Source organism: Rhinichthys klamathensis, unplaced genomic scaffold (assembly GCF_029890125.1).
Source record: "Rhinichthys klamathensis goyatoka isolate OS25496 unplaced genomic scaffold, OSU_Roscu_1.1 h1tg000527l_1, whole genome shotgun sequence".
NCBI classification, from domain to species: domain Eukaryota; kingdom Metazoa; phylum Chordata; class Actinopteri; order Cypriniformes; family Leuciscidae; genus Rhinichthys; species Rhinichthys klamathensis.
In genome coordinates this window covers 469,562-488,387 of record NW_026607004.1, presented here as the reverse complement: position 1 = coordinate 488,387, position 18,826 = coordinate 469,562, and the positions used below count along the sequence as shown (strand labels likewise).

The 18,826-nt window shown below is 37.2% G+C and overlaps 1 protein-coding gene across 7 annotated transcripts in view; it reads right to left on the bottom strand.

Annotated features, from left to right (window-relative positions):
• The window catches only part of grik1b (glutamate receptor, ionotropic, kainate 1b), a 51,598-nt gene that overhangs the window by 18,679 nt on the left and 14,093 nt on the right, over positions 1–18,826 (bottom strand). For 6 of the 7 annotated variants that reach the window (XM_056238608.1, XM_056238609.1, XM_056238611.1 and 3 more), the window contains 5 exons: positions 7,345–7,512; positions 5,938–6,195; positions 2,877–3,058; positions 2,105–2,158; positions 973–1,146 (listed from right to left, as the gene is read on the bottom strand). In XM_056238608.1, coding sequence (XP_056094583.1) covers positions 973–1,146; positions 2,105–2,158; positions 2,877–3,058; positions 5,938–6,195; positions 7,345–7,512 — 836 coding nt within the window. Of the gene's footprint in view, positions 1–972; positions 1,147–2,104; positions 2,159–2,876; positions 3,059–5,937; positions 6,196–7,344; positions 7,513–7,771; positions 7,815–18,826 lie in introns of those variants that run through there. The other variant, XM_056238613.1, reaches the window with a different exon arrangement.

The window sequence follows — 18,826 nt, the reverse complement described above, 5'->3', positions numbered from 1 at the left end:
CACTATTATCTTCTATAGAGATGCTTTACAGTTCAGTTGAGTTCATTTCATAACTGATGAACTTTGCAACATTGACACTGTTACTAAACTAAACTGAATTAACACTGAACTAAACTGAGCTGTCGTTGTCTTCTGTAGAGCTGACATTGAATTTGTTTCATAATTGAAGAATTTGGCGTTATTTTCATGTCTATTAATGTGAAACTGCTTTGAAACATCAGTATATAAACAAATAAATGTGAGGACTTGGTCAATGCACAATTAATGTATAATTTGATGATCAAGTATTATGGTAAAAACATTTTGTGGAGATGTATTTTTTGGACTATGGTAATAACTATAATATAACTAATCATTCAGTATCATCAAAGCTAACAAAAATATGTTCTGAATGATCTCTGAATGATCTAAAACCAGTTTTTTTTTTAAATGTTTCAAAAACGTCCCCCCCCCCCACCCCCTTGATTATGTTAAGGAAACATTCCATTTTATCATTCTAAATGGGAATGTTACTTTTGAATGTTTTCTGAACATTCCGAAACATTTAAACATTTAACATTTAAAAAATGAACATGAACATCGAACTAAAACATTTCCGAAAAAACGCTCCTTGATCAATGTATAAACAATGTTGGTAGCAATTTATTTTACAGTCCTGTTCCGCATATACATATGTACTTATTATAGTAATAATAATAACTGTAATAACTTGGCACTAACCCTAAACCTACCCCTAAACTTAACCTTAACCCATGTATTTACCTTATATTACCAGTACTTTCTAGGTTTAGTACACTGTATTTGAAACCTTTTGAGATCATTATTAAAGACCAGGCAACGGTCCCTGTTTGCTGGGATAGTACATGTTAAAATACCATAGTGTTGCTTTGTACCATTTTTTTTGGTACTAGAATAGAGTAAAACTTGACTATCTGTAATATGATGATATATATATGTAGAGGATGGACAGACTGTCATCATTCCGTCCAGCAGGCCGGTCTCAGGTTTGGGTGGAGCCTGCAGTCGCTCCATGGACCATTTCTCCACCACTGACGCCACCTGAGGGTTGCCGATGTTGAGCAGACGAAAGCCCGTCATGTTCACCCCGCTGTATCTGTACGGCTCCAGGTCCAGCGCAAACAGATCCTGTGGCATATATATCAAAACATCAACTCACTCCTTACAGATCACATGAAACGCTTTAGAAAGAATATTTGACTTCTAGCTATTGAGTGCAGCAGGGATGACGTATTTTTGTAGGCCAAACCCCAGAAATGAGCATTTTAGCACGTCCGGTTCCATCGAACCGAAGTCAATGAGTTTTTGTTTAAATGCCTGAAATAAGGTCTGGTTAACAGAAGCTCAAGATATTTTCATGTTTTATTCTACAACATAAAATACAGCAGTAAGTCGTGCGATCATAGTTTGTTAGAAACACTTTACAATAAGGTTCATTATTTAACAACTTTAGGTAACATGAACTTTGAATGAAAATACTTCTACAGCATTTATAATCTTAGTTAATGTTAATTTCAACATTTACTAGTTATTAAAATCAAAGGTTGTATTTGTTAACATGTGAACTAACATGAACAAACAATGAACAGCTGGATTTGTATTAACTAACATCAACAAAGATTAATAAATACTGTAACAAATGTATTGCTCATTGTTGGTTCATGTAAGTTAAAACATTAACTAATGTTAACAAATGAAAAATTATTGTAAAGTGTTACCAGTTTGTTAATAGCCTAACTTTTGCTTTTTACTAATGATGACTATATTTAGGCTTCAAAATACATAAAAGTTGTGTTCACTTGTGAATATTATTATGATGACAAAAAATTTGTAACAATCAAATTTGTTCATCACAGAGCTTATTTTTTTGCAATATTCCAAAAGCCAATGGAAAAGTCCTATTGGGTTTTTATCAGGCGAACTTACAGGTTGGCCTACAAAAAACAAATCCTCACTGCAGCATCTAGTGACTGAAAATATCGCAGAACACTAAATGCAAACCAGCAGAACACATGTTGCTGAAAATCCCTGTCAAAACAATGACACAGCCAAAGAAAAACTCAAAGAAACCATGTAAGAAACTCACCAGAGTGGTAAAAAAGAAATGGTAGTATTCTGTCATCATGCCCATAGACAACAGCTAGAGCAGAAAGAGAGAGAAAGAAAGAGGAAAATGAATGTGTTATAGGAGAATCAGCATACTCATATAATGAGCATTAGATATCTAAAGACACACATGTACAGTATTTGCTCTGACCCCACAAGCCCTGAAATCTGAACACTGGAACAAAGCATGACTGTGTCTTTTTGTAACAACGGCCACAAAGTGGAGCAATCAAACGCATCACATTTGATGGGGATTTAGTTTAGGGATTTGTATTTGTATTGCTGTAACACAGAAAATGGGATTTGATGATGTCAATGTATGACATCAGACATCGGTGAATCAGACATCAGAATATCACACAATATCAAATTCAAAACAGGTAATGCTTTACTCTTTTACTTTACAATCACTAATCTTTCAAACAAGGGTTTGTCTTGACAGACTTTACTTTTCTAGTCAGCTAATTCTTAATCAGTATTTTTGTCTTGTTTTCTTAAATCAGGATACATTTATTTGGGAAGCAAAAACCCTTAAGATATTACGTTTTGTTTTCTAAAAAAATAAAAAATCATTAAAATAAAGTGAGTTTATGCTTAAAACAAGAAAAATCATTTTCCAATGGGGTCAGAAAAAATAAGCTTAATTCACACAGAAAAAACAAAACATTTTTTTGCAGTGCATGAATGCATTCAAACATTCAAATTGGAATGTTTGCGTCATCAATTCAAATTGAAATGAAGTGTTACTGTACCTGTTTGAGGACGTCTGATCCGGTCTGGTACGAGCAGTCGAAGATGACACAAAACTCTTTGCCCTTCTTCATCTCTTTAAGAAGCGGCCGGGCATCTTTACTTCCTATCGGTAACTGTCGGATTTTGATCTTGATGCTGTACCGCGACGGAGCCTTGATCAGCTCCTGAAGACGAATTAGCCCTAAAAATATTGCATAGACAAAATCAGCAAAGATGATAGAAACACTATTATTCAAAAATTTGAACATTTCTAGCGAATACATTAGATTGATCAAAAGTGACAGTGGCCTTAATTCAAATACTCATTACATAAAAAAAGAAAAAGTAATGTCCTTTTGGTTTTTAATATTTTTAGCCCTATAAAATTACACAGTTAATCATATTCTAATCCTATTAATAATGAAGAAATGTTATTTCAGCAAACAAATGATCCCAGATATGATCACTAAGTCAATATTAACCACAACAGTTTACACAAAAATGTCAAATTCAGAGCAGAAATGTGAATTAATTAAATTTTTCATGAAACACCGAGATCCTAACAACCATCTGACACTCATGGGCTGGTTTATAAATATTAAAAACAAATTACACACACTGATATGATGATAGATGCATCTAATTCCTGCATATTTGAAAAAGTTCATCAAAGTATTTTTTTTCTGGTTAAGTGTACATATTCAGGATCATTTTAAATATATGTGGCCTGTAAATGCATTTAGAAATCATTATTTTTAAATACAGTAAAGAAAAAACTGACGGCAGAAGGTCTGGAAGATCGCAGCTCTCATTGGCCAAGGACCGACCAGAGGCCGTCTGGATGACATTTAAAGCAACCAATCACAGTTCCCTTTGTTCCGCGTCATGTTTAGGGGTGTAAAAATGTAAAGTCGATGTCCCTACAATTACAGACCGGCGTGCATCTACTAAATTATTCATTCAAGATGTTGTGCAAGTTAACTGCAACAAAGTCGCCGCAAACTGCACAAAATCCAGCGTTTAGTTGATCCTGATCAGGGTTGCAAAATTCCGGGAATTTTCAAAGTTGGAACAGGAATTAATGGGAATAAATGGGAATTAACGGAAATAAACTGGAAATTTTGAATATTGCATGTTAGCCTATAAGAGGGAACTTAAATGTAGTTGAAAAAAAACATCTTGCAGTATAATCTTGGTTAATATGATCAAATTAAATGCAAAATGAGTTGAATTTCTACCCTGCATATTCCTCAATCATGCTCAAAGGACTATTAACTGATTTTTTTAGGGGGGGGGGGGGGGGGGGATATGTTCTACTCAAAAATATCATATTTTAAATTTGCATTAGTTTGAAGGCATGTCTGCTTATGACCAAACAAAATGTTAATATTTATCTTTGTATATGATACAGTTTGTATAAATTAGCCAAAATTTCCTGAACATTCCTAGCCTGGATGCCAGCCCACAAAAATTTTTGGTCGGGAAGTTCGGTCTGGACTCGATCCATTGAGGAGTAATTATGATCGGTTCTGAAATCGTCTGGCCAATCAAATTGCCAGGGCGGGCTTTATACGATGATGGACAGATGATCTGCAGTTACGTAATCATCACGTTATCAAAGAGCGCTTGGGTTGAACTGGTTTCCCTCAGAGATGACTGCAGCTGGAGAATTAAGATACAGATTCCGCTATCGCGTCTGTTGTAAAAGAAATCGACAGCGCATTCATTTTAAAAGACGAACAGAGAACTGCAATCAAGGCATTTGTCGATCGGAAAGATGTGTTTGCCGTCCTTCCTACGGGATTCGGCAAAAGTTTAATTTATCAGCTGGCTCCGATGGTAACTAAGAAGATGGGACGCAATGAAAACCCTGTGGTCGTTGTGGTTTCTCCTTTGGTCGCACTCATGGAGGACCAAGTAAAAGAAGCAACACATTTATTATTTTACTACTTCTTCCAGCGTGCGTGCAGTTGAGTTCTGTTGACAACTATGCTATGCAACTATGTAGCTGACTTACTGCGTTGCTCTGATTGGTTGTAGGTCTATCCAATTGAGTGCAGAGTTTTTTTCCCTGGTTCGGTTAAGACACGCCTCATAATCAAAGCCCTATGGAGCAGTATCAGACTCACATTCTGACTATAATATGAGTATGACAAAGTCAGGCTTGAACATTCCCATTAAGTTTCCAAAATTCCCCAAATTATTTTCCCATGGAAAGGTTCTGGAAATTTTCCAGAAATGTTTCCGCCCCTTTGTAACCCTAATCCTTATTTCATTGTGACAGTTGTAAACACGACTGCTTTCTTCTTCCATGACGGCTTTGTTTCCAGGCGGACCGTTAAAGAACGCGACACACCCGAAAATCCAAAATCAAAGTTTCCAAAATCAACCAATCAGATGACCACTTTTGAAACTGAAATAATTCCCATTTTGTGTGCCATATGCATCAGGCGTTCAGCCAACGGTCCTTGACGTATGAGGCTGAGACCAGCTTTGCCCTGGAAGAGAACTGTGGATTTACACATAAAATTATGCTGATTGATTGTTTGAGCAAATTGAGATTTTTGATTAGGTGCTAACTGCTTTTTAGACGTTTCTCCTAAGGAAAAGACGAACTAAAAATTGAAACAACCCCAATAATCCAATAAGCGTTTCAGAAGAGATCTCAACACAGAGTTAAACTGTGCTAAGATTTGCCAAGATACCAAAATCTGCAATCAAAAGTAAGATATCTCAATATGAACTCAAACATTTCTCATCATATTTCTCTATATAATAATAAAGGTTTCAAAGGGGGTTTTGTTAGTGATGCAATAGAAAAACAATTTTTTTGTTTTCTTTTGCACTACAAAGTACTTTGTGCAATGAAAAATTTCCATTTATCTTAAAGGTTATTCATGAATCCAATAAAGAACTTTTATTTTATTGTTTCATTTGTGTCTATTTTTTGTTGCACACATTTATAGTCTTTTTTTCTAAGAGATACATCCAAGCTTGTTGATACTTGAATTATATCTGAGAACACGATTCTCCTGAGAAATGAAAGAGAAACATCTGAGCAATAAAAAAGGTGTTTTTCACCTGTTGCGTCCTCGTACACCACCGTCACGGCTTTCCATTTGTAGAACTGCACGATGTCCAGCACAGCGCGGCTGATGGAGGCGTAGTCTGGGTACAGGTTGATGTAGAAGCTGTCTTTGTTGTCCACAGACGGGTGTTTCCAGCGGGTCTGGATGTGAGGAACCTCCAGCGCGTTACAGATGGACTGGACCGCACTCACCGAAGAACTGTGGGACGGGCCGAACACCGCGGCCACACCGAGAGCCAGCTGATCACAGGCTGACAGCAAGACCAAGAGAACATCAGGGACTTTATTAACACACTGAGAAAATATTACCCCTAATTCAACTTAAAATGTTGAGTTCAGCTGCCTTAAATGTTTAAGTATAATCATACAAGTCATTTCAACTCATTTTTTTAAAATCTTGCCTACACTCTTGAAATTAAAGGTTCCAAAAGGATTCCCAAAACAGTCTTTTCTTAGTGTGAAGAACATTTTATAATCTTTTTCCACTATAAAGAACATTTTGTGCTTTGATAAGATGACATGGATTTGAAAGGTTCTTTATGGAACTATTGATGGCAATAAAGTCCTTTACTTTCCATAGAGTTGAATCTTGTACAATTTTAAAAAGTTGAAATTGGTAAAGTAACGGAAAAACATATATTACAATAATTTATCGATCATATCATTTTTATAGTGTATATTCAAATGCAATTATATAAAATAAACTAATAATAGGTACACTGAAAAAAAATTGGTGTAGAAACAATTTTCACTCTGAAATTTTTATTTTCTTTTTATTCTGGTTTTATGACTGTTTTGATTAGCTTTTGTTTTTAGTTTTCATGTTAATTTTAGTTTAACTTTTAGTCATTTGGTTATGTGCATTTGTCATTTGACTACTTTTTTGTTTTTTAAATATTGTTATTTAGGTTTAATTATTTTTATTTCAGTTTTAGTTTTAATTTATTTCCAGTAAATGATTTAATAACTTTACAAAGCAACCTTTTTCTGATTCTAATTTATATATTACTATATATAAACTAATATTTATATTTTATTTTAGCTTTATTTTAATTAACAGATATGTTTTTAATAATTGTATGTTTTTCATAAGTAATAGCTATATGATTTATATATTTTCAACACAATGAATAAAATGTGAAAGTTTGAAATGTTAAAAACTGAAGTAGTATTTCCTTTTTTAACAGGATGTATATATATATATATATATTTTTTACAATGTATAAAATCATATTAGGATTTGCTTTGAGCTATCTTTGCTACCATTCCTGTAGCTCAAATGGTAAAGCATGGTGCTTGCAACACCAAAGTCATGGGTTCGATTACCAGCGAATGCATGAACTGATCCGTGTTGCTTTGAACAAAAGTGTCTGTCAAACGTGTAAGTGTAAGAATCGCACCTCGTCTAGAGGCCTCGAAGCTGTCGAACAGGTTGATTCTCTGGATGTCGTAGGTGAGGGTGGTGTTGGGCATTAAAGTCCTGTTTCTGTTAATGTTGGTAACAGCGAATTTGAAGGCAAGTTCCTCCACGCTAATCGGTTCATTCTCAAGTGTCTCGAAAATCCCACCTGCATAGACAGAGAAAGGAAAAATTGTTTGGTCAAAAAAGAAATTAGTAATCTCAGATCTCCTTTAGAGATCTCAACAATGTCTCAAATGCATTTTATAGCTCTAATCTTTTACTGTGTGTCAACTAAGAAGAATTTAAGTTTTTAGTCATGCTTCATTCAAGAAAAGATGTGTCTCCAAAAATTTAAACATAGAAACCAATAACGTAATGTACGTGTATGGTGAAGGTTACAATTCTGCAATGGAAACAATTATTACCCTAAGATAAGAGCCATACGGACTGTCTCACAATCTCTGTTGTTCTCTCAAGCTGTGGCAGCACAAAACAGTTTATGAATTTTCGGTCATGACGTCTCTAATCCTTAAATGACCTTACATCTACACGACAACTACAGACAGAATATGACAAAATAAATACAAAATCTGCTTTAGTGCACAGCATACACGCACATCTGTACAGGAGCACAAGCTTAAATTATTATTAGTCAAACCAAAGAGAAAACACACATACAGTAGTGTGATGATAAATGCACAACATACACTCACCTAAAGGATTATTAGGAACACCATACTAATACTGTGTTTGACTCCCTTTCGCCTTCAGAACTGCTTTAATTCTACATGGCATTGATTCAACAAGGTGCTGAAAGCATGCTTTAGAAATGTTGGCCCATATTGATAGGATAGCATCTTGCAGTTGATGGAGATTTGTGGGATGCACATCCAGGGCACGAAGCTCCCGTTCCACCACATCCCAAAGATGCTCTATTGGGTTGAGATCTGGTGACTGTGGGGGCCATTTTAGTACAGTGAACTCATTGTCATGTTCAAGAAACCAATTTGAAATGATTCGAGCTTGGTGACATGGTGCATTATCCTGCTGGAAGTAGCCATCAGAGGATGGGTACATGGTGGCCATAAAGGGATGGACATGGTCAGAAACAATGCTCAGGTAGGCCGTGGCATTTAAACGATGCCCAATTGGCACTAAGGGGCCTAAAGTGTGCCAAGAAAACATCCCCCACACCATTACACCACCACCACCAGCCTGCACAGTGGTAACAAGGCATGATGGATCCGTTTTCTCATTCTGTTTACGCCAAATTCTGACTCTAACATCTGAATGTCTCAACAGAAATTGAGACTTATCAGACCAGGCAACATTTTTCCAGTCTTCAACTGTCCAATTTTGGTGAGCTCTTGAAAATTGTAGCCTCTTTTTCCTATTTGTAGTGGAGATGAGTGGTACCCGGTGGAGTCTTCTGCTGTTGTAGCCCATCCGCCTCAAGGTTGTGCCTGTTGTGGCTTCACAAATGCTTTGCTGCATACCTCGGTTGTAACGAGTGGTTATTTCAGTCAAAGTTGCTCTTCTATCAGCTTGAATCAGTAGGCCCATTCTCCTCTGACCTCTAGCATCAACAAGGCATTTTCGCCCACAGGACTGCCGCATACTGGATGTTTTTCCCTTTTCACACCATTCTTTGTAAACCCTAGAAATGGTTGTGCGTGAAAATCCCAGTAACTGAGCAGATTGTAAAATAGTTAGACCGGCCCGTCTGGCACCAACAACCATGCCACGCTCAAAATTGCTTAAATCACCTTTCTTTCCCATTCTGACATTCAGTTTGGAGTTCAGGAGATTGTCTTGACCAGGACCACACCCCTAAATGCATTGAAGCAACCGCCATGTGATTGGTTGATTAGATAATTGCATTAATGAGAATTAATGAACAGGTGTTCCTAATAATCCTTTAGGTGAGTGTATAAGCATCGATGACTATATGCAAAAAAATATTTTGGTTCCTATGGTTCCTTGAAAAACCTTTAACATTCATGGGACTTTTCCATTGGACAAAATGTTCTTTAGATTTGAAAAAAAAAAAAATCTTTAGATTATTAAAATGATCTTTTAAGAACTTTTCACTGAAAGGTTCTTTGGGGAATCAAAAATGGTTATGGCATCGCTGTGAAAAAAAAAAAAAAACCTTTTGGAACCTTTATTTTACGTGTAAGAAAGCGAATTGACCAGCATTTCAAATGAAGGTTTAACATTTCCATTCTTCAAACAAATTAAAGGACAAACAATTACAGTCCTTAAACATATCCTGTTAATGACATACATCTGATATAACCTGGCAAACAGACAAGCCTCCAGTGAAGTTCATGACTTGTATTGAATGTGACAATAATTTTGTCCTAATGTTATATTTATATACATTCGGTGCCCTAGTGACATAAAACATGACCAAAGGGGGGGGGGGGGGGGGGGGGGTGGGGTTGGGACACACACTTGTTAACTATTGGATAAAATGTGATTCTAGTAGTACAGTTTGTTGAGTTAGTCATTTTATTGAGTTACAATGAGTTAAAGTCTATTGTTTAATATTTATGATATTTGTATTAATATTTATAATCTATACCAAATTAGTTCTTTAAATCAAAATTGTTCGTGTTTAGTTAACCTTTCTTGTTCACCACGAACCACATCAATTCGGCACATTGTTTTTTCAGTCGCCTGTTTGAACAATCATCCCTCAGACGCCAGCGATTGGCTGCGAGCACCTCGGAAAACAACTTCAACGGGATTTTTTTGGGGGAGAGTGTGATTGATGTTGTAAGAGAAGAGAGGTAAAGAACGAGAGGGCAAGGCCTCCCCTCTGGGCTCTGATTGTGAATGACCTTTCTCTTCCACTGAGAGACCCTTGTGTGGGTGAAACACGCTCAAATCCAGCCCGATAAACACCAGGGTTAATTACGGTTAGCAAACCACACCACGCAGGAGCTGCTCTCTTCCGTGGGGAATATTTCATTCTCACAGGAGGGATAAAAATACAGACTTTCTCATCGGTAAGCTCAAGGTAATGACATTTCATTGTAGCTGTTCGAGCAGAACCACTTACAGGCGTATGTGAAAAGGGCATGGAAATCAAATATGTACCAAAGCTTCAGATGTTCAAATTATTCCCGTGGAACCGCTCAAATTCATTTCAATGGTCTTGACAGCTTCATTGCTCCAGTGTTCATGCCATGTTTGCTTTAATGATGCTTTATCTTATGATATGCTGCATGAACTAATTGCATTATTTATTTAGCAAAGCATGCATTGTGTAAATAAAAACACCATTGGTGCTCCAAATAATGCTCCTAATAATCCTTATGATGTTCTTTTTCATTTAGGATGTTGCCTTGCTTAGAAGTATAAAGTATACAGCAAAGACGATGGTGTACTATAGGTTTTTGGACAGAACCATAGAGTGCATGACAGATATTTAGCTCATGTTGAATATATGACATTTAAGATATTTGGTATAGGATTAGAAATGCATAAACACCTCTATGAGCCCAATACATGACAGCAATCACACACTCTCTTATTCATTCTTCACCAACCAGATTATGTTAGAATATTAATGTAGAGCAGCTCCGCAACTATAACATTCGTTATTCATTTCATTAAACGCTATTTTTATTTCAGACTTAAAGGGATAGTTCACCCAAAAAATCTGTCATCATTTACTCGCCCTCATGTCGTTCCAAACACGTAAGACTTTTGTTCATCTTCTGGAAATGAAGATCTTTTTGATGATATCTGAGAGCTTTCTGTCCCTCCATTGACAGCTACACAACTACCACTTTGACGCTTCAAAAACTTCATAAAGAGATCGTAAAACTAATCCATATGAATTGAGCGGTTTTGTCCCAATTTTCTGAAGAGACACGATCGCTTTATATGATGAACAGATTGAATTTAGGCTTTTATTTACATTTAATCAGCAAGCATAAACTGAAGCTTAACCGAACATGCTTGGCGCGTGAGAACACACCTCATTGGTTCTTGCTGAAGCTCGAACGTGTAGCGTAGCACAATAATGAATCTTTCGTTCATCTTCGGAAGACTTTCATTCAAAGACTTTTATATGTTCATCATATAAAGCGATCGAGTCTCTTCAGAAAATTTGGACTAAACCGCTCAATTCATATGGATTAGTTTTACGAATGAACTTTTTAAAGTGTCAAAGTGGCAGTGACGTGCGGTCTGGGTATAGGCAAACTAGGCACTGCCTACCCTGCCAAAATTCAAAAATAAAAATGTTTATTACATAATAAACTTGTATTTGTATTTTTACTGTTTATTCTTGTGATTTATATATGCAATATGGGTGTTATTCCAATTGTTTAGACGTTACGATGACAAATGTAGCAGTTACGCATAATCAAATAAAAAACAAATGGTAGAATAAGCAGTGCTTGGGGTCCATTCATTGCAGACGACAAGCGAAAAACCCATGTTGCGCATGCGCACTTCGATCCTGTATTCTTTAACATGTACGGCAAAAAGCACAACTCTGCTGTGCCTTTGGACGTAAATATGCTATGCCCGTAATCATCTACGTTACATATCAGACATGGACCAATTAAAATCGAGATATTACTGGACATTTGCGCAGCTAACGTCATTACACCACAGCTAGCCTATGCCTAATCCCTGCCAAATTCAAAGTCAAAATGACAGCACCGCCCGGCCGTGATCACAGAGTTAAGAAATTTTTCCAAGCTCGATTTTAATTCAAAATCTGAGTTAATAGCAAGAGGGAGGTCTACGCCAGCCTTAGATGGACTAGTGCAGGCCCGTAAAGACGAGTTTTACAAAGCTGTGATCGACGTCTTTACGAGGAAAGAGCGGCGGATGGATTTTATGTACAAATAATCTACCGATTGGTGAGTCAAAAACTATTTTGGGCTTAATATTGAATTGATAAATGTGGTTGAATTAAAGGGTTAGTTCACCCAAAAATGAAAATTCTGTCAGTAATTACTCACCCTCATGTTGTTCCAACCCCGTAAGACTTTCGTTCATCTTCGGAACACGAATTAAGATATTTTTGATGAAATCTGAGAGCTGGATCACTCCTCCATAGGCTTCTTCAGGGATTGAACTTGCCGGCCTCGAAAAGTTATTAAAGACATCGTTAAAATAGTCCAAGTGACTACAGTGGCTCAATCTTAAGTTTATCAAGCGACGAGAATACTTTTTGTGCGCAAAACCCCCAAAAATAACGACTTTATTTCAACTATTCATGTCCATCTCCTTGGGCCTCGAGTCAGTTCACTAGTGTAATAGCGTAAGCTTCTGTTGTTGTACGTCACACGCATCACGCACATTACCAGCGTCGGCCAATAGTGAGCCTACGTGTGACGTAGCTCTACGGAATCACACTACGTTAACTGACTAGAGGCCCAAAGAGAAGGAAATGAATAGTTGAAATAAAGTCGTTATTTTTGTTTGTTTTTGCGCACAAAAAGTATTCTCGTCGCTTGATAAACTTAAGATTGAGCCACTGTAGTCACTTGGACTATTTTAACGATGTCTTTAATAACTTTTCGAGGCCGGCAAGTTCAATCCCTGAAGAAGCCTATGGACTAGTATGGAGGAGTGATCCAGCTCTCAGATTTCATCAAAAATATCTTAATTTGTGTTCCAAGATGAACGAAGGTCTTACGGGGTTGGAACAACATGAGGGTGAGTAATTACTGACAGCATTTTCATTTTTGGGTGAACTAACCCTTTAATGCAAGCCATTTGCCTTCATATTCAATTGAGCAGTGTGTGATTTTACTTTTGCTGTCATAATTGGCCGCTGTGCAAAAATTAAGGATTAAGAATGGTTGTATTCTGATGCTGGAGTGGACATTAACTACCGGTGTTTGCCTGTGCCGCGCTTGCGCGTGTGTGTACGTGCGTGCGGTAGTACCCCAGAGTGCAGTCTGGACGATTGGGCGGGGCGACACTTTTAGGCGGGGCGACACGTGTCGCTCCGCCCACACCCAATTTAATTGGTTTATAATACCGCAATCTGATTGGTGTAAACGATTCAGGTCTGAGCATGCGCATTCCTTTATGTACGATTTTGTGAATGATTTGGCCGTATCAAAGAAATATTAAATGCTAACTTTAATTGTATCTTATTATCAGTTTACCATGGTAATTTTTGTTAATATCTATTGGCTAATATTTTATATACTTAAGACACAGTATAGATTAAGTTATTGTTTAAAAACGAACGCTTGGTGACGTTAGGTACTTGAGGGAGATGTTTTACATTAGATTAGTGCGTCATTCACTTGGCTTTTTCATATTTCTATCAGGATCGGTGGATCAGCACAAAAACGGGATTTTACGCAAATGATGATATTGACTGTAAGAATGTAAGCAGCTGATTTTAAATTCTAAAGCATGACCGTTTTTTGTTGTCATTTTTTTAACGAGATTGTCCAATGCTTGCATTATTTGGTACAAAGTGCAAATAAAATGTTTAATGGCAAACACGTTTCCTGGTTGATTACCTGTTCATACAATATGAGGGCCTATTGGTTCTGTAAAGCCCTATGTTATATTTTTTAAAGATTCATGTTTTCTAATAAGTGTCAACCGGTTATGTAGGCTACGACTGTCTATCTGTGACTGTGACATCAAGTATATTAAAAATCAAATTGTTTATTCATCCACCATCGCATTGCGTGTTCATGTAGGCTACTGGATAAAAATGGTTACAAATATTAACACATAGGCTAGCTGCATAACCATAAAAAAACACACACTGCTATAAATCTGTGCAATTATAATAGGCTGTAATAAAATAAATAAAACACCCAGCAGAGAAGTGATATGAACATGTAGGCCAATTGCTTAAATACGCTCGAGCACATAGCCTAGATCAACATAACATCTGTTTTTAGTAAAAACAAAAAAACAACAACAAAAAAACATATTTATTTTCACATTGCAGCCCTGCACGGATTTTATTCCCATTGTACGCACATAACCCAATGGCCAGGGCTTGCTATTTGGTAGCCTGTCTTATTTGTCACCGTGGTTTTGCTTAAAAATAAAATAAAACACACTTTCGGATTTATCCTTTTTTTTACTGAAATTACAAAACCACAACATATTTTGTGATCATAATTTGTGTAAAATCCCGAGTTTATGTTTATTCACTGATCCCACTGGAAAAACGAAGAAGCATAAACGAATGATGTAAAATTAAGGAGCTCTGCATGACATGCGGAAAAATATTGTCTAAATCAGCCCACATAGAAATGATCTCTCCTTTGATCTGCCAGTAATTTCATGCAGTCATGCTCATTGCCCACCAAAAGTGGCACTGACTTATCTGCGGGGTAAATTAACATAGTAGGCTATAGCTAGGCTAAATCTCAAACAGTGTATTATTTATCAGCAACATATTTTGTGATATCCCCAAGCAATAAAACTGCTCAATATTAAAGCTTACAATATGACTTTTTGTAAAGCTGCTTTGAAACGATGTGAATTGTGAATACATTTGACAGTAACTTCATCTAACTTCATTCGTAAGTTCATCAAAACATTATCCAATTGATCGTTACTGAAATCGCAATGGTTATCACTTAATATCTTAATATAGTACGGCCAAACAGCGTCATAGATAATTCATAAACTCGTACATAAAGGAATGTGCATGCTCGTGCCTCAAGCGTCTATGCCAATAAGATTGCGGTATTATCAGGGTTGCCAGATGCCAGCAAGGTTTTCCAGCCCAAAACCTCGTCAAAAACCGCGAGAATGCACAAAAAACCGCCCAAATTTGGTTTTGGCTTGTTTCTCATTTAAACGCATTGAAATTATCAAACAAGCTTTAAAATTAGGCTCCCCATTGGTCCGTGTACTTTTGCGTCCATTCGATTTTCCTTTTTAAACCTGTAATGGATAATCTCAAATAAACGGTTGTTGTATTTTTAAAATGCAAACTTGAACACCAATTTAATTTGAACTGTATACACTAAATGCTGCGCAAAAAAATAAATGTTGACGTATTTTATTATTTTTGTAGCCTATATGACTTCTTGCCCCTTTATTAAACATTTAAAATATTCACAAATTAATATGGAAAAAAATGTATACCTTGAGAGAAATTCATATGGATTACATAATCAGACGGTATTTGCTTTCGATTCGAATTGGTTCTTTAAAAGTGGACATTTCAAGCTTTATTGGGTAGGCTAGTCTATATTTTGTTTCAGTTCATTTTTGAGACGCACTCCAGTTCACGGAGATCATGAAAGCGCGCCTGATTGTTTATTTTATTTTACAAAAGCACAACGTTTTCTTGTTATTATAATAATAATAATAATAATTCATCACATTTATATAGCGCTTTTTCTGGACACTCAAAGCGCTTCATATAGAAGGGGGAATCTCCTTATTGTGAGTTTACACAAATAAAAGTAGTTGCGAATGATGTATTATTATTTTCTGTATGACCAGAAATGATATTTTAAGTATTTTAAGTTGTTTCCACAGGAAAATGCAAGTGTTCGCGCTCGCGCCTCCGTGCCATGCAGTGCGCGCTCCACACTCCCACACACACTTGGATATGCGTCAAAATCTTGTTTATTTGTGATAATCTTTGTCCTGCCTGTATTATTATTGTCTAACCTGTATTATGACTGACATTTGGCGAATTGCTTTGTTCCTTTTTTGGATAAAACCATCTTCTAGCTTAAATATAGGCCTAATAATAATAATAATAATGACAATTATTATTTGCGTTTATAACTATAAGTTAACTTAAGACAGTAATATGTTTATCATAAAATAATTTATTCATGTTTTATTTTTTATATAACCTAACATTTGACAGTTTTTGTTTTATATTTCTTTTTTATATGTGAAGTTTTTCATAAAGTTTAAACACAAGGAATCCCGTGCATCCTGCACCTAAACAGCTGGCCTGGTTGAATCAGCCGGCATAGACAAACAAGGAGTAGGCCTACAGTTTACAGCCTAGGGTTTATAAACTGATTGCAATTACATTGTATAAGGAAAATAACCCCGCGAAATAGTGTGTTTGAGGGGAGGGCTGTGCCGGTGAGCTGAAGGTGGGAGTGTCTGTTTTGAGTTTAGGGGGCACGTGCGTCAGCCAGAGCTGTGAGTGAGTGAGTGAGATTGCTGCCTGCTGAACAGAGGGTCGCAGAAAGAAGGGTCTGAAGAGCCGGTGGTTCGGCTACAAAATCCCGCCGAACTGATCAGAAACCAGCCCAAATTTTATCCACCCGCCCAAACCCATTTTTGCCCGCAAAATAGATTGCAAAACCGCCCAATTGGGCGGGAAACCGCCCAATCTGGCAACCCTGGGTATTATAAACCACTAAAATCGGGTGTGGGCGGAGCGACACGTGTCGCCCCACCTAAAAGTTTCGCCCCGCCCCATCGTCCAGACTGCACTCTGGGGCTACTCTGCGTGCGTGTATGTATGTGTGTGTGTGTGCGAGAGAGAGAGAGAGAGAGACTGTGAGAGTACACGACGATATACATCCTGATTTGTACATTTCTTGTTAATACCATTTTCTTCATAAATGCTGCGCTTGTGCGTAACGTTTACTACTGTTATTACGTATTATTAGCCTAAACAATAAATCAGGTAATCTGGCTTTCATAACTCAGTGCCTAGCCTCTTTAAGACATCACCGCACGTCACTGCATAGTGGTAGTTGTGTAGCTGTCGACAAAGGGACAGAAATCACTCGGATTTCATCAAAAAGATATTTATTTGTGTTCTGAAGATGATCGTAAGTCTTACATGTTTGGAACAACATGACGGTGAGTAATTAATGACAGAATTTTCATTTTTGGATGAACTAACTCTTTAAATAAGAGCAGTTTCTCTCTCAGGAAGCGAGGAAGTCAACCATGACGGGTCCTGATCTGCTTGTTGCCGGGTTACTGGTTAAAGCACCTGGTTTTCACAGAGCTGTGTGTAAAGCCAATGTCTTCAGAAACAAATGCACCGTCAAGGTTCACAGGGCAGCAATGCACTACACGGGCCAACAAACACACAATGGGTTTTGCTGAGCTTGGAAATACTGTAAGTGATATATGAAAATAGCAAATAAATAATTCGGTACCATTATACTTTACAGTACAAACCAGTCTGAAACCATGAGAACAACCTAAAGCTGACGCTCTTTTATCTTTCAAATAAAAAAGGCAAAATCCAACTCAATGCACTTTTACTATCAAAACAGCTCTAGCATCAGGAGTTAAGAAAGAAATCAAACCGTTACAGGCTTGTTTACTCTCATAAAGAAGCTCTACAAATTCAAAGTCACCTTGTACACATGCTAATCCACGTCTGTAAACACACTGACTGCACGCACCGTTTTGAGATTAACTACCTCATGAACAGCAAATCCGCAAAGTACCTCAAAGTGACCAGTTTCCACAAGACACTGCATGCAAAGCTCTCTGATTTGGTGTATCAGCGTGGAGCCGCTGTTGACATGAGCTTCATTGCTGATAATCAGGGAAACCCCACCGATCCCAACGAACACCTGACGAACAACCTGGAGTCATCCTTCAATTTTACTTCCAGCAAAACAAGTCTTTTCCTTCTTAAACTCTCATGTTCATTGTTTATATATGGTAATACTTAACATTGGTTGCATTACGTTTCCCAGCAGAACCTGTAAAGACTACATGGAAACCATACTTGAGTAAAAGTACAGATACCTTACAGCGAAAATGACACCATTACAAAGTGTTTTACTCGTACTTAATGTAGGCTCAAAGATGCACTAGTCCTCAACACCTGAGAGACATACCATTGAAAAACAAGAAACTGTTGATTTGTGAAGGGAGCAATCACGTGTTTATTTTCTAAAATCAAAATAAAACTGAACACCTCAAAATTGCTATACATCAAGGTTCTCTTAAACACCTACAAACTCTCAAGTCTCAGTTAGGCTCAAGTGCTCAAACAAAAAAATCAATCCTGAAAACAATCCAAGCCTGGTTGCACTGGATGTGCTGGTTTCGGCCTCATCACCGGGTGTAGTCATGCTCTCATCTCATATATGAAACACCTGTAATTCACAACTACCTGCTAATACACTCACATTCGCGTAAAGTAGCCTTGTTGATGAGTTTGGGAAAGTAAAGGCAAAACGCACAAGATGTAGTTCCTTCAGTGCCCTGTAGATGGCGATATTCTTCTTTTGTCTAAAACCATAGACTGTAAAAAAATATGGACGTAGTATCCGTGACGTCACCCGTAGGTTTCTGAAGAGCGTTTTTGAAGCCTAAAGTGGGCGGGGCTAACCGTCGCCATATTGGCAGCGCGTCACCTCTCGTCACTACCGGATAAAATAAAATGGGCAAAGAGGCGGGACGTGGGTGGAGCAGAGGTGCTAATGCTATATGCTACTGGCCTCGCGCTAAAGTGACAGCTGATTGAAGATTAAAGCCAATAGTTAAAGTTCATTTTTTTGCCTTTC